A 15890-nucleotide genomic window follows, 5' to 3' on the forward strand; every position below is an offset into this window, starting at 1 on the left:
TCTCAGTATACACATAAATACAGTACATAGTCGGAGTAAGACCTTCGGGCGAAAATATACTCTCAAACGTCATGTGAACTTAGTACATGATCGTAGCAAACCCTTAGAATGTAAAATTTGTCATATCATTTGGGTGGAAGAGTGGCTTCAAAAGACATACCAGTACAGTACATACCAGTATATAATCGGAGTAAGCCCTTTGAATGTGAGATTTTTCATAAATGGTTTGGACGAAAAGAAATGCTTGAAAGGCACATAAGTACAGTACTCGATACTTATACGAATGCAGTAAAAATTATTTGGATATCACAGTCGACTTGAGCGTTCCGTCAACGTTGAATATAAAGTGATGCCAGATAATTTTCGATAAATGATTCTAAAAATTTTTACTGATAAGACCTTTTGGGATTTTAATTAATTTTGTATTTCTGCATTATTCATTTAAAGAGAAATCACTTCAGGTTTTCTGATACAATACAACGTTTGAAAATATTTTTCAAACTAACAAAAATCATTTATTTTTGTAAAAATAAAGTAAAAATAACTGTTTATATTTCAAAGATAATTAAATTTATTGTCAATTTTCATACTGGTAATTTACAACGACGTCTGATAATAATAATGTATAAGTATAGCAAGCTATACCATACATTGGTTGAAAATTTTAGTAGTATATCTTATGCAGGTAATGCTGGTAAGGATGGTATCATTACTTTTTAACGATTCCGTCAGATGTCAGTGATACATAAATTCATGGGCCTTATCTTCATTTCTGCATAAAAAGGATATGACAGAGTTTTCATATTTTGGCGCATCACTTGACACTTTGGGAAGTTCATAAAAATATTTATACATTTTATATTTTTTGTTACAAATATTATTTTAAAAATCAACTAAATTCTATTTCCCCTCGCATCTTTGTACAAATCCTCATTTATTCCATATAAACGCGGAGAATCTTGACAATCAACCTGTATCAAAAATAAAAAAATGTAACAAATTTATTTATTTTATATTGTAACATAGATTAATTTAAAAATGTATACCTTGAACCACCAATCGCAGACACGAGTTGTTTGACTGAACACCGTACCATTGGGACAAAGAAAACTGAATTTTTGTCCACCGGGCACGCACCAATGCCATACCTAAATATTTAGTACATTATAATTGTTAGATCATTTAACAAAAATATTATTATTTCATAAAAAAACATTGTGCTTACTTGACATCTAGTATCAGGATCGGCATAATAGCCTGGTATTTTATTTCTACAGGTGAAACTCAAACCGAATGGAACAGTGTTGTAAATAGGGTAGTCTACTCCAGGCGTATATCCATCTACTTGCTGTAATATAAAATATCGTTATTTCTAGTTCAAAATGAGAAGTTTCTTCACATTAAATCATTAGTATTTTTTTTAAGTAATAGTAATCTCTAATTATATAATGTTTATAGATCATTTTGTTTGAATTAAAACAGAAAATAATAATGAAGTTATTAACATCGATGAATGTAAGTGAAGCCCATTAAGCCATTCAGCTTAAGGGGGGGGGGGGGGGNGTATTTTTCGCAAAAATTTTCGATACTTTTTTTATTGTCTTATTCGATTCTATATACATTCAAGAGTATTCAGTTAAAATTTTAAGCCAATCGGAGCAAAATTAACCAAGATATGGCCATTTTAAAGCACGTGCAAAAAGGAAGAAGGACTGTACCTCAAAATCTTTAAACGCGTTTCCTGAACAACAGCATTTTCAAATACGGTGTACATCATATCTCAAAAACTTATTGACCGATTTTTTTGAAATTTTACACCGTTATTTATTAACTATTTTATTAGGTAGTGACGTTGAGATATTTTCATTTTTGGGAAAATTTTCATTTTTTTCCAACAATTTTCCGAAAAAAAAGTGTTTGATTTTTCCCATTTTTTCAACTTCAAAATCACGCCAAATTTTCAAAAATGAAAATATTTTAAAAAACTCGACGTCTGTACCTTCAGAATCCTCTAAACTAATAAAAAAATGTGATTAGGCTTGTTTCTGATGATTCTGCGAGGAGTTATCGTGTACACCGCATTTTTCGACGTGTTTTCTTCAAACCGATGCTCCAGGCTCATTTTTCAATATTTTTCAACAAAAATTTAGCTGAGTACTCTTAAAGTGATGCTTTTTAGTGTACAAATCGATATTACGACATTTTCATTACTAGATTTCAAAAAATAAATCTCAAAAATGAGCAAAAATAACTAAAAATTAACTATACCCCCCCCCCCCTTAAAGTTAAAAAAGGAGTCCCAATAATTGATAGAAAAATAAATTAAGTAGATTATATCATGCAAAATAGGTCCGTATTTCTTGTACACCATTTGTTCATAGATTTTTGAAACATGAGAATATGTCGATTAAATTATTGTCTATTGTTTATTGTCTCTATTTATCACGAAAAATTTAGTAAAAGATTATTTTATTTTGCTAAAGTTCATTTTCAAGGATATTGCTTCCGGTGAATGGTCAGTCGACATTGACTAGTTTCTTGTTATGTTTTTGTATTCAACTCTTGTTAAAGATTATTTATCATGAGAAAGAAAGGATAATTTTTTAAAATCAAAAAATAAAACTTGATCTTGATAAAGACTTCAAATTAGAATTACGTTATCTCATTGTAAATATTATTGTTGAATGCGACGGAATAATTCTCGAAGACTTTTTTAGGATTTATAGTAACATGTATGCTCAAATGTACTACTGATATAAAAATACTAATTTTCGTAAAAAGAACTTACTAATGCAAGGTGAATATTCAGTTAAGTATTTGTTAGAAAATTAAATTTATAATAATTTTTTGGATTATCCTATCAAATAAAATGTCTTACGTTATTTTTTACGTAATTTCTATGTCATAATTTACTAGAAATTGAATTAAATATTTTCGAAATTCCAAATTTGATATAAAGTCTAATAATTATGAAGATCTAGATTTTTCAAAAAGATACTCAATAATGCAAAAATAATTTGCATTAGCATTGATTGCATACATTGAAACTATAAATTTTTATCAATGAAAAGTAGATTAATTAATTAATGAGCTTGAGAGCACAAGAAACTATGTGAAAATTACAAGACACGTTCACGCGTTCACTTGCCATAGTTACGCGGTAACTCGTGAGAATAAGGCGGGCGAAAAATGATGCACTTCTCGACACCCACGTTTCAAATTCACAGTTTCGTAAAGGATTTCATTCATCGGTTCATTTTTTATGTGTAAATCAACTGTTGCATAAGTAAATTTCTGCATTTCTCATAGAGCGAAATAATTTTAGTAATTGGTTTAGCGTTATGCTTCTTCTTGTAATTAATAAGTTTATGGAGAAGAAAAATTTGAGTATAGAGTAAGGAAGTATATTTTTCTCCGATAATTTTAATGGCGTAATTCAAATAATTTTTTTGGCCGATCGAAAGTAATAATTTTTTCAAGCTTTAAATAAATTAGTCTAAATTATAAAAATGTAATACTTACTGCTAAGGTAGTACGATACACCAGAAATAACCCAATGATAAAGATGATGCTTGCTGAGCAAAATCTTGAAATCATCTGAAAAGTAATGTTTCCTTTGTTACGTTCTAATTGAATCATTTTTTACTCTGCAGTTTTATTTTATAATTTTTTTTGGATTTTTCAGAATAGGAATGAATTGATACACAAATTATTTTTTGATTGACTTTGGTTTCCTCATAACTTTTACCGCTCTTTAGTTTTCCTATCGTAATAATACAAAGAAATTATTACTTGCAAATTATAACTTGCAAATGCTCGTTTTTCAACCAATTGAGTTTTTAACTAATTATTAAAATTGACCATTGAACTTTATGTACATTTATAATGTTATTGGATAATATTCCTAGTCTTTATTTCGAAATTCCCAATAATAAGGTACATATGACATTCATCTTAAACTTTACTATGAAAAATTTTAAAATCATATGATATCAACTCCTTTTTACAAAAAAATTAAAGATTGAAAATATGGCACTTTAGCTGTAAAAATTTAAACTAATTGAACAATTCACCTTTATTAATTTTTAGATTTCCAAATCTTAATTCTTCAACCAGTATCCTTGCTAATTACTTTCATTTATTATCATATTATTAATCGAACACTTTTATCACTAAAAAACATGCACTCGTAAACTACAACGATGAGAATGACAAAACTCAACTATTCCGATATAAACTGTTTTAACGAAGTTGACTCGGCATGCCTTGCGGCGCAAAGTATCACCGATAATGGGAATTCGGTACACGGTAGCAGCGAGTTTTATACATTCAACGGGTAGAAGAAAAAGAGGTGAGAAAGAGGGAGGGTTACATCTTCTTCAGAGAGCTCTTCTTTCTGATATATCCCACGCACACACACAGTCGTACAAAAACAGACGCATCTCCCCGCCTGCATAGGCCATAGCATGATGCACATGGGCGAATCGAAGTCTGTGTGTGTGCGCGGCTCTGTGCTGCAGCAGGTATTGCCTCGCGATAAATAGCCTTGCAATAAAGCCTCCCACCTAAAAAAGCATGTGTATATCAGTGGCGGAGTTGCAGTAGCCGAGCTGTGATTCTTGAAAAGGTGGAAGACGAAAAGGTGGAAAGACGCAATCTAATGACGATGAACCAACACACACCCGTCGTTGTTGTTGTTCCTGAAGACAATAAAGCAGTAGAGGCAGCATACACTGGGTGGGGGATCAGCCCGCCAAAGGACCAAGAGGCTACGGATGCGTATGTGTATACGTGCGTCTGTGTATGTCGGGACTACTTCAATGCACTTATGCAATGAGATACGGCGCGATGCGCGCGAACAGTGTTAAGAGGCGGACTGGTACACACTCGAGTATATGCTTTCTTACGGCTTTGGAGCTCGGCTATGGGCCAAGGGTTCCCCATGCTTCGTACGTACGCCTATGGTACCACCGATCAGCCTCATCCAAGCGTGACGAGAAACGCTCGATCCTTATTATGCTAATGCGGCGCGATTCGATGCTGCTGCGCGAGGCTGGGCCACACGTGCCCCATGTATAATATATAAGAAGCGGCAATCTGGTGCGTTTTCGTAATTGCTCCCTTCGTTATGCGTGTGGTGAACAAGCCTGTGGCGTAATATACAATACCCAGACTATGTACAACAACATATTTTCACGATGTTCCGCGCGCAGACAATGAAGATCCAGCCATCCAGATTATTTCGCGCGCCGCGAACGAATTCTCATCTCTGCACGGGCTTTCGAGTACCGCAAAATGTCTGTCTGACTCTTTTTTTAATCAGAGTAAATAAGATTGTCTCTCTCTCTCTCATCGTCCCATTTATCCGAGAGTTGGATAATTTTCTTTCTCGCCTATTGCTAAACGCTGCTGTACTTTTAAATAAATCGTAATGAGATATCCGAGTGTGGTCATTTTTATGTAATTCAAGAGGGATGTAAATCGAGTATTATATTTGTTGATGCAATTTAAAACGAGACATGAGTGCATTTGAATGAGACGAGTCGTGGTTATATTTTGCTGTAACTTTGGAACACGGCGATCTGATTGATGCACGGCGTCATGTATCGTTTCACTTAATTATCACTCGATACCATCTTCTTGACATAATTATCAAATAATATCTGTATAATATTGACTTATATAATTCGACATTTATATCTACTTGCGAATGTCATTTGAAAAACGATGAAATAAATCTCTGGTACTAATTATATTCTTTTTACTATTTTATGGAAATATAGATAAAGTTCTGTTTTTTAATAATTGTTTAAAGAGTAATTTAAAGACCCTGTTAGCGTTGGTTTTAGTGGATTCTATACTCAGTAGTCTATGACCTAAATATACCATGGCAGCAGTGGTGGTGTGGCTGTGATTATTTTTTGTTGAAGTATAAGTAATTACGAATATCAATTAATTGTAATAATATCTATTTATTTTCACAATATCTCATAATGAATTTCGATCTCATATATATGAGGCATTTTATGCCAAGTATTCTAGTACGGCGGCTGCATTGTACTTTGAAGCGAAATTGCTTATTTTCTATCTAACCAGAAAACCCACAAATTTCCTTAGCTTTCTGATGGTGTATTCCGATTTTTCGGAAAATTGAATGCTCTCCAGAATATGTTACAAACAAACTTCAACTTTAAATATCTCAGAAAAACTTTTTTTAAGATTTTTTAAAATAGTTTATAGATTGAAAGCTGAGGAAATTTCTTATTCAAATACATCTTTTTCAGAAAGTACATTTTATTACTAGCTATTCATATTGCAAATATGAATTTTTTCCTAAAACCATGCTTTGACTAATACAATTAATTTTGCTCAGCCACTTGCAGATTTACGGATATAGAAACTCGCCATCTAGCGGTGGAAGTTTAAAATGTTATATAGTTTAAAATGGTATTATAAGCAATTGAAAATTGATCCAAGTTTTTTGAAACAGTCAAGTTGTCAGGCCATTCAAAATGCTTTTAATATTTTAGACAAAATAGTTACAGAAAAGCAAGTCACTCAATGTTAATGTATTTCCGACCACCCATTTTTGCTCATTAGGTCATTATTAATGTTGAGCTTTTTTACCAGGGTAAGAATTAGATTGAATTCGAGTGTCTGTCGTGTGAAATTGTTGAAGTATAGTATTTGTAGTAACTTTAAATAATGCATTTATTAAATTGATATGAGGAGGAATCATGATTACGTACTCTTTGTTTCAATAAAATTGTAATAATCCGTAATTTAAATGTCTTTATGCATCTAACTGGGTATCTAGTCACTAGAGTCGGCTTATATTTTCGTACAAAGATTGATCAGACTAATTTGCAGAAAAAATTTTATCGAAAAATACTCGAGGAGGATTGCACGTTAGAAAGGAGGCACAGGATGTTTCGATTTCCTTGTTCTTCCGCGCAGTTAAATTTACGTAAAGCTCGGGCCAGCTCGGCAAAAATTAGAGAGGCACACAGGCGGACGGACGGACGGACGAGCGACTCAGCAGTGGTTTCTCAGCAAGTGGGCCCAAGTATGTATACATAGCTAGATATAGAAGCAAGTAGCGAACGCGCGCCTGGCACGGAGCAACAAACGGTCGCTCGGCGGTGGCGGCTGCAGCAGCAGCGGCGGCGGTTTAAACGCGCCGCGTCGGTCGAGGCCAGGCTACTCTGCACAGCTTTATTATCAGTAGACCGCGACACGGCACGAGCTGCATCGCGCTCGCTCGCTTGCCCGGGACATATACACACATATATATGTAATATACAGCTGCAGTGCATCGCGGCTCGTGCGCCGCAGTCCTACACACGAGCGAAGCAGTTGCTTTGGTTCGGTCTCTCTCTCTACTCGCTGTGCTGCACTCTGCGATCGCGTCCCACATTGTCTCGTGCGGGGGCTACATACGTACGTATACACAGCAGGTATACATAGAACAGACGTTGCCGCGCGATTATGTGCATGTGCAAGTGCGTGTCGTGCCGTGTATTATAAATACGGACTAATCGCGTGCAGCGGCAAGCATGGGCTCTGTTGGCCGTGCCGTGCCTGCGCCGTCGTCGTCGTCGTCGTCGTTGCATGTGTCCTACTACTACCTCGGCGGCGGTCTCTTGGGCCTGCTGCTGCAGCTCGTCTAGTCAAATCGCTTCCTTCCTGGACTGCAGTCCACGCGGCGCTCTGCTCTCTCTGTGTCTGTGTTTGTGTTGCCGACACTGCGCATTTATATTTTTTGGCGTTCCGCCGTTCTGGATAGCAAAGTTAGTACTTGGCTCTCTCTCTTACCAAGCTCCTTATACCTCTTTCCGTTATACACACCTCTATTCTAGAGATTTAAACTGCTGCTGCTGCTGCTTCCAACGATCGGATGCCGGAGCCTGTGTGAAATTATATACTCGGATGTTTATTCCTACATTTCCTGCATCGAATGGCAATTTTTTGAGAGAAAATATCCTTAGCTCCGGCATTGCTTTCATCGTTTGATTATTCATTTTCCAGCTTTGATTTACGTTTACGTACTTATGTTACATTGATATACTGTACTGACACTGCTGCTGATGCTATATTTCGTTGCTGCAGCATCGCGAGGCAAACACACAGTTTTCGTGTGCCACTTTCATAGCTCCGTTTTTGTCGCAACGAGCCAATTATTTTTTCAGGTTTGACCTTTATTTTTCTTTTAACACTGTCACGTTCGGTAACGGTCTCTCGGCTGCGATTCTCACTGATGCGCGCGGACGATGTGCATACACATACACACGTATACACGTGCTGCACATGCACACTATACATTCGTGTATTTTCAATGTCACGTCGAATTTGTTCAAATTCAGCCGTTATAATCGGTTAGCGCGAACGGATTGTATTACGATCCAGCCGTGCACACATTGCACTCGGGTCTTTCTTTTGTTTCGTTATATCTCGGCTCGCGATCGGTTTACATAATACGTAAATACACCGGATATAAGTAACTTTTAAACCTCTGCTGTAGCAGCAGCAACAGCTACAGCAGCAGTGCCCAATAGTTTATTATTTATAATTTGAAAGTGCGATTGCTGATCTGGCCTAAATATTTCTCTTCTCTCTAGGATATATTCATAAATGCCCGCAAGAAAGTTGCTCGAGCGTGCGTAAGCTTATATGAATGAAAAAAGGTCAGCCAATATATTTCACCGATCTCATTTTTGCATACATTCAAAAAAACATTTCTCTATTTAAGAAAAAAGTAATAGTAATGAAGGAAATGCACGAGCAGCCTTACTTAGCTGTGGTATTCATCATTTGATTCGGAGTTGCATTGTACGCAAAAAGTCTATTATCCGTCAATCAGTAATGCAGCAAAAAAATGGTGACGCTTGCCGAGCGCGAGAGACACCTGCACCTGCTGCAGAGAGTGGCTAATCTCGATCGTTTTTTCACCCTCCCCATTTTACTGCATAATTTTACTACGGCTCTGCGGTCTGCGTCGGCTCAGGTGCACACATTTACACACGTACACATGGTAACGATATAACACAAGCTTACTTTAACTGTATATAGCACGTAACGCGAAATGTACCAACAAAAGTGCGTTAAAACTGCTTCTTTTTTCCAAACGTAACAACGTCGACCAATGGCGTTAATAAATCATTCGTAGCTTCGAGTACATGCGCTATATCTAAGAGCACCACCCGTGTAATTTATAAATATAATACCCAGCAATGATACGTAGAGCTCGATTAGCACCTGATTACACTCTCGTATGCTTTGCCGCGCGCGCCAAGATAAGAGAGCTCGCTGCGCTATAATAGCGATCGGGTAGGCTCGGAGTCGCAGTCGCTGTTCTGCTCTTCGCTGCTGTATAGTGATATAGACTCAACGACGACGAATATATATAACACACACATTGTGTGTACTACATGACTGTTTACTGATTTCGCTCGAACTTGACGCGTAGTAATTTACCTTTTTCAAGATTCCACGCACACAATGAGTACGTAAACGCTTATTTATCATTTCTTGCCGATACACTCATGCATTGACATTTCATTTTTTTTTCACATCTACTATCGTTATTTTTGACGGAATAGTAATTATTATAATTATAATTGAAATGCTATAGGCGTGCCAAATAATTTCCATCCAGTTTCTTACTTTGTTTATTTTTTAATTCTATCGATTCTTTATATAAAATTTCATTTCATCTGATAACAATTATATCTCATTCTCTCAATCAATCGTTTTCTCAGTCGAGATTTGATTATAATTTATGCAAACAATTTCGACAACAACTTGCGGTTAATCGAGAACATTCATTCAATTACAGTACTAAAATCCATTAAAGTACTTTAGGGTTTAATAGCAATAGTACCCAAGTACTCAGCTGCTTAACATATATTTCGCTCTTGCATGTCAAAAAAATATTAAATGTAAGTCTTGGCATTAAAGCCAAGTCTGTTGCTCGCGGGTCAGTGCGGATGTACTATGATCGTTACGTGCCCATGCGTAACAGGGGGACAATGCTTTCCGTTGGTAAAGGGGACTATGTATGGTTTTTTTTTTGGAACCGATCGCAATGCGCTCGTAAGCAGAAGTAATAAGCTGTGCATATGTAGCTTTTTTCGAAGTAATCATTGGTCTTATTACAGTAAAAAATAGTAAATTATATATTCTTGAGTTGGGGGAACTGGGCTGGGTTAAGGAAAAACATGTAACATTTATTTATCACTTGAAGTCTAAGGAAAGTTAGAGAATCGAAATTACAACATTTCTAGGATTTTTACTCGGGCTAAAACAGGAAATTAAATGTGTAGAAATGTATCATGATTTTGTTTCCCTGCACGTTCCTCCTTTATCAAATAAATAGAATGACTCAAGTATAAATCAAGTGTATCAACTGTAGTAGACTGCAAACTCCAGAAATGAATGATACTAATTTTAACAATTATAGCGAAATCTCAATAAAATCACCAAATTAAATTACCAAAGAACTTTTTCTTTTCAATAACATTTTATTAAAATTACGAAAATAAAATTATTTTCTTTGTCTTTAAAGTAGGTAATATTAATGCTTCATACTGTTGTTGCTACGATCGTTGTCAATGAAACTGAATCCTGGATAAAATGCTTAGTTGTGCGATAGAACGAACTAAAAGCACGACCCTGTAACGCCGGTGCTATTTACATTAATGAATCTCTCCCTACTAGTAACTCTCTTACCTGACTCATTTCCTGTAGTTTCAAGAGCCTTTTCAAGAGTCGGAGATAAAAATTTCTATTTTCAAATAATGATTCTTTTAACGTTTTAAATGCCCTATAGAAAATTCCACTTGGGTATTGAAATTTTGTGTTTTTAATATGTATTTCTTCAATCATATTCGAATGGATTGCATCATTCACATTTTACAAGAGTGCAAGTCTGGGTTTTTAAATTTTTTAATACCTCATCCATCTGTTTTGGGCTAATTGCGAGTTCGTGTATAGTGGGTTCGAACGGACCAGTCAGGTGCAAGATGTTACACGTGCCACTACACAACAGCTGTTTTCCTGTGTTCCTTCGGAGACGTTAAAAAACTTTTACACATCCTCTCTAATTTCGCGGTTCAATGATCTCGATACAATAATAGTCGTTACGACTTGAACATTGTTTTGGAAACAATCGCTCGAGTTTTATAAATCGCATGGTAACACTTGAAGTATTGAATTTTTTGTTTCTTTGCTTCTTCATATCTTTTCACACAAAAAAAATGCCATCATATTCATCATATATTTCATACATAATTCTCAAGTGAATAAGTAAATTATACGGAATAGAAAATGAGCATGACATTGATTAGTGCAGAAATTATAATGTTAAATTGAGATTCTTAAAAATTTTTTAAATTTATAAAAAAGAAATGTATGAAAACAAATCAAAACTTAAATATGTATAACTGCTCTTAGTTAATAGCAATTTTTAACCCGAAAATCAATTACACCAATGCCTTTATGAAAAAGCACGTTAAAAAAGGACTTTCTTTTTATCGTAGACTTTATGGAAAAAGTCAGCGGACTCGGGCGAGCAGCAACAGGTGCAGTGATCTCGAAAAGGAACGTCGACGATGACACCCCCGAGATCGGGGGCGTGGCCTCGACTGAAAACGAATCGGCAACGACGACGACGGCAGCGGCGGCGGCAGCCGCAGCACCGGAAACCGGAAACGTCACGACTGGTAGTAGTGGCAACGGCGGCAACAGCAGCAACGCAGAGCCTCCAGCCGGCTCGAGTACCGCGGAATCAGGCCCGAGCGCCAGTCCAAGTCAGAAGTCAGAAGAAGCAGTCGACGGCGACACGCCCGACATACCGAACGTGGTAGAGTATCATCTGAAAGTGACGCCGCGCAATAACAACAATAGCAAGAAATCTGCAGAAAAGCAAGTGCAAGTGCACGAGTCTACTGATACTTCCTCCTCGCTAGCCGGAAATAATGTGAGTTGACACCTTACAGTCATGTTTCATGCATTTTTCGCTTTTTTAATGTTAATTTGTTGCTTATCATATTGTTAAATCACTTTCAAGTTTCATATACAGCTTAAGCTTTATTATTAAATAATTGTAATTAAAAATCATCGATTACCAACAAAATAGAGGTGTAACGGTTAATACAAGCGTAAAATCATTGCTAAAATGGCACGCACTTCCACCTTTCATGTTTATAATCAGTGTTATTGTTAGATTCAAAAAATTATAATGCTTCGCAAGAGCAGGTTGCGTAGCGATTGTGAACTGCTTTAATGCATATTATGCAGGTGGTATAGAAACCTGCGCCAAGTAGAGGCAATTTGTTTGTCTGTCATAAATTATTAGTTAAAGTTATCACATCAAACAAGTGCTTTATGTAAAAAGGAAATGATGCTGAGTTGATACCGATCACACTCGTGTGTTCTATAGACGTATATATCTATATCTGTAAAGAGAGAGAGCTCACTTTTGCGTAATTAATTTTTGTAACATTATTATTGATCTAATGACTGAAAAATTACCCTGTTTTGTTTTAAAAGAAATTTCTTTTTGTTCACTTGTTTAGCGATTTTCTGTTACGATTACATTAAAAATATTAAAAGAATTTTGTATGATCTGAGAATTTAACCTTTTGAAAAGACTAAGACCAGTTTTCAACCTTTTTAAATACGATAATATATTGGGGCCAGATAAGGTTATACCTAAAGGTCTCTAATAAAGATCAATCAATCAATATTACTTTAAAGCTCCACCGTTAGATGTCGAGTACCTACATATCTGTAAATCTGCAAGTGACAAAGTCAAAATAATTGTATAAGTAAAAGCATTTGAAATTATTATTCCTGTGTAATTATTTATAATAAAATTGATTCTAATTACGGAAACCGTGTTAAATTATATTTTCAGTTCTAAAGGTCTTTTCAGTCCAAGAAAAATTTTCGTTGAACTAAAACTAGCTATGAAACGTTAACCATTACCACCGGAGTATTTTTTTTTAAATGATCAAACGTTGATTGTATGCGTGAAATGGGCAGATGGCATTTAAAACCCCATACACTTTTTATAGCTAAACACTGCGTTTCCGTACTAAGTACTATAGGAAGCGTTTGCATGATGATCGAAAATAGACATTGATGACGAATTTATAATTTTCAGATGACTCTAGGAAACGGTAACGGCACGATGAAAGACAAACCAACGATCACAGAGGAGCAGCGCAAAGAATTAACGTTGCGCCTGTCGAAGCTCTCGATCGATAGTAATGTTTTCGAGGGCTCCAGCGATTTGCCTCAAGTTTTCCAGGTCAAATATTTAGGGTCACACGACGCCCGAGGACTCTGGGGCATCAGACACACGAGAAAACCAACAGACAATATGGTAGCAGCGGCCAAAGCTCTTCCGAGCGGCACCATTCTTCCGTTCCAAAAGCTCGTCGTCAGCGAAGATGGTATTGGCCTGCTGCCATTTGGTCAGCGTGGAAAATCAGAGAGCAAGATCTATCCGATCGAAACTATATCGTATGGAGTTCAAGACCTCGTTTACACACGTGTTTTTTCGATGATACTCGTGCGAGAAACCGACAACTTCCGAAGGCTGACTCCGTTCGAATGTCACGCGTTTGTCTGCGAATCCAAGCACCATGCACGCCAGATCACCTATGCTCTTGGAGCAGCCTTTAAAATTTATTCGCAATACGTTAAGGAACGGTCGGACGAATCGGAAACTAAAAATCGGAGTAGAGAATTCGCATTAGAACTCAGAAATCCTAATGAAGTTCAAATTGATGATACTTTGAAGGTTGATCGATAATATTAAAAATATTATCAATCATAGTTTATTGATGATACATACGATTCATATAATTTAGTGATTATATGTTCAAAAAGTGAATATTTATTTTGGTGTTTATAGTTTGTTGTTTTTTTAACTAAATTAACAAAGTAGAAATTATGTCAAAGTGTATAATACATGTATTATAATTTAAATACTTTAAAAATAGCTTGTATATTTATCAAGGATAAGGATTCTTTTCAACATTTTCTTTACGCCGAAAAAAATTTGTCTACTGCATCAAGAACGTCACATTTTATTCTGACTTTCATGTTGCATAATTCACATTCACATTCTGCATGTTTTAAGGCATTTTTTTCATGAGACGTAAGTTGTTGATTATCATGTTTCATACAAGGCAGTTCTCTGTATTAAACGAATTTTTTTCAAAGGTTCAATGAAATTTTCCAAGCCTTGAGTATAGTTAGAATGAGAACAAGCGAAATATATAAAATTACTTATAAAAATAATTTTAAAAATTAACTTCTCCTCTATCAAAAAATGTGCAATACGGATGAATTCTCGTTTTTTTTATTATAAATCTAATTTTATAAACGTATCCTTTTTGTTAATTACGATGTAACAATTTGTATTACACGGCAAAATGTTCAATTGTAAAAAATGAGTTTAAAAGAGTATAACAGTATAACGCATAATTTCAATTCGTCGAATGATTTGTCTTGACAAACTTAAAACTCAAAACAGCCTGTTGAATGCATATGCAGCTGTTGAAGATGGCTAGCTATCCAAAGAGTCTCTTTTTAAAGTATCAAGTAAATTTTGACTTGCTATAATTCTTATGCACAAATTTTGGGTGTTGATTGTCTTTATTATTGCACAAATTCATACATCGATTCATACAAATTTTTGTGACCGTATGTTTACTGTATTTAAGTAGTTTCAATAATATTAAGGATTAAGCCAGTACTTTTTTAATTTTAGAAAGAAAGAGTTTCTATTATATGTAAAATATTGTAAATAATTGTAAACTAAATAATGTAAAAAGTATTTTTACTAAAAACGTTATTATTCAATATATTTTAACTCGGATAATCTGTAACATGAATTAAAAGAAAACAGTCATATTCTCAAAACTACTTAGATAAGATTATATTAAAAGTATGAAATTGCATTTTACGAATTTACAAAAATAACGTAGAGAATTAGAATTTTTGGATTGATTATGATTATATTCATTTGTGTGTGTGTGTGCGTGTGTGTAATTTTAAGAATCGAATTTGAATGATATATTATGATATGATATATTACATGTAAAAAAGTATGCAAATCTAAATAAATATAGTAATTCAAAAATTAATAAATCTCGTTGTCTTTTTTAATAAAGAATATTATTTAGGAGGCTTATGTTTGTTCATTTATGTTCAACTTACAAATTAATAATAAAAAAATTTCAGACAAGATTTTAAAATAATGAAGTTCCTAGTTTTTTTAATTGATACTTGAAAATAATTAAATTTACAATAATATAATAGCAGGAGTTTATTTAATTATAATTTCTTTAGATGCCCTTTAAGGTTTAGTCCAAAATTAAATTGATTTATGTTCAATATAATGTCAACTGTACAACCTAAAAATGTTGTCTGAAGTAATTAGACGCTTTGATAGGATGAGGAATTCAACAAGGAACTCAAATTTACAAAAGGGTAGAAAGTTCTTAAATGCAGAAATTAGGAGACCCAAAAAAAAAAATTTGGAGCAAATGCATGGCTCAGAGTTCAGTTTGTCTTTTTGTTACTTTTAGAAGGTCAAAAAAATCCCCCGAAGAAATCGCTGCCACTTTGGAATTTTAAATTGTTTCAAATATTGTAAGGATAATGTATGAACGGATAAATTCGTAACTCAATTGTAAACAATATAATCATAAACGATTTTGACATTGTCCTTCGACACACTGATCATGTTAATAGTGAAAATGAATTAGTTTAGATGTTGTCTTCTTCGATGAAACAAGCCATAGTACTTAAAGATAAATTTTACTCATTTAATTTCTGGTACATTAAATCGACAGATTTATCGTTCAATTTAGGCC

At 34.7% G+C, this 15890-nt stretch overlaps 2 protein-coding genes across 4 annotated transcripts in view; one reads left to right on the forward strand and one right to left on the reverse strand.

Annotated features, from left to right (window-relative positions):
* The window catches only part of LOC106650997, a 55741-nt gene extending 40958 nt beyond the window's left edge, over positions 1 to 14783 (forward strand). The window contains exons 1-3 of one of the 3 annotated variants that reach the window (XM_023461743.1): positions 7696 to 7790; positions 11538 to 11977; positions 13166 to 14783. In XM_023461743.1, the coding sequence (XP_023317511.1) occupies positions 11543 to 11977; positions 13166 to 13819 (1089 nt within the window). In that variant the 5' untranslated portion in view covers positions 7696 to 7790; positions 11538 to 11542 and the 3' untranslated portion in view covers positions 13820 to 14783. Of the gene's footprint in view, positions 1 to 7695; positions 7791 to 9359; positions 9503 to 11537; positions 11978 to 13165 lie in introns of those variants that run through there. The other 2 variants (XM_023461742.1, XM_014369323.2) reach the window with 2 other exon arrangements.
* LOC106651078 lies at positions 681 to 4177 on the reverse strand. The gene is made up of 5 exons (XM_014369419.2): positions 4074 to 4177; positions 3523 to 3597; positions 1226 to 1348; positions 1047 to 1148; positions 681 to 971 (listed from the first exon to the last, which is right to left on the reverse strand). The coding sequence occupies exons 2-5, from the start codon at positions 3595 to 3597 to the stop codon at positions 894 to 896; spliced, it is 378 nt and encodes a 125-aa protein (XP_014224905.1). The 5' UTR covers positions 4074 to 4177; the 3' UTR covers positions 681 to 893.
* Positions 14784 to 15890: the final 1107 nt, after the last annotated feature.

Source organism: Trichogramma pretiosum, unplaced genomic scaffold, assembly GCF_000599845.2.
Source record: "Trichogramma pretiosum strain Unisexual culture from Peru unplaced genomic scaffold, Tpre_2.0 scaffold65, whole genome shotgun sequence".
In the NCBI taxonomy this organism is placed as follows: domain Eukaryota; kingdom Metazoa; phylum Arthropoda; class Insecta; order Hymenoptera; family Trichogrammatidae; genus Trichogramma; species Trichogramma pretiosum.

Bases quoted from the DNA above. Each gene is read 5' to 3' on its own strand.
- LOC106651078 (XM_014369419.2), bottom strand. From the start codon at position 3,597: ATGATTTCAAGATTTTGCTCAGCAAGCATCATCTTTATCATTGGGTTA. The intron at 1,349-3,522 runs GTAAGTATTACA...TTTATATTACAG, and splicing joins TGTATCGTACTACCTTAGCA to CAAGTAGATGGATATACGCC. The intron at 972-1,046 runs GTATACATTTTT...TTTTTGATACAG, and splicing joins TCTGCGATTGGTGGTTCAAG to GTTGATTGTCAAGATTCTCC.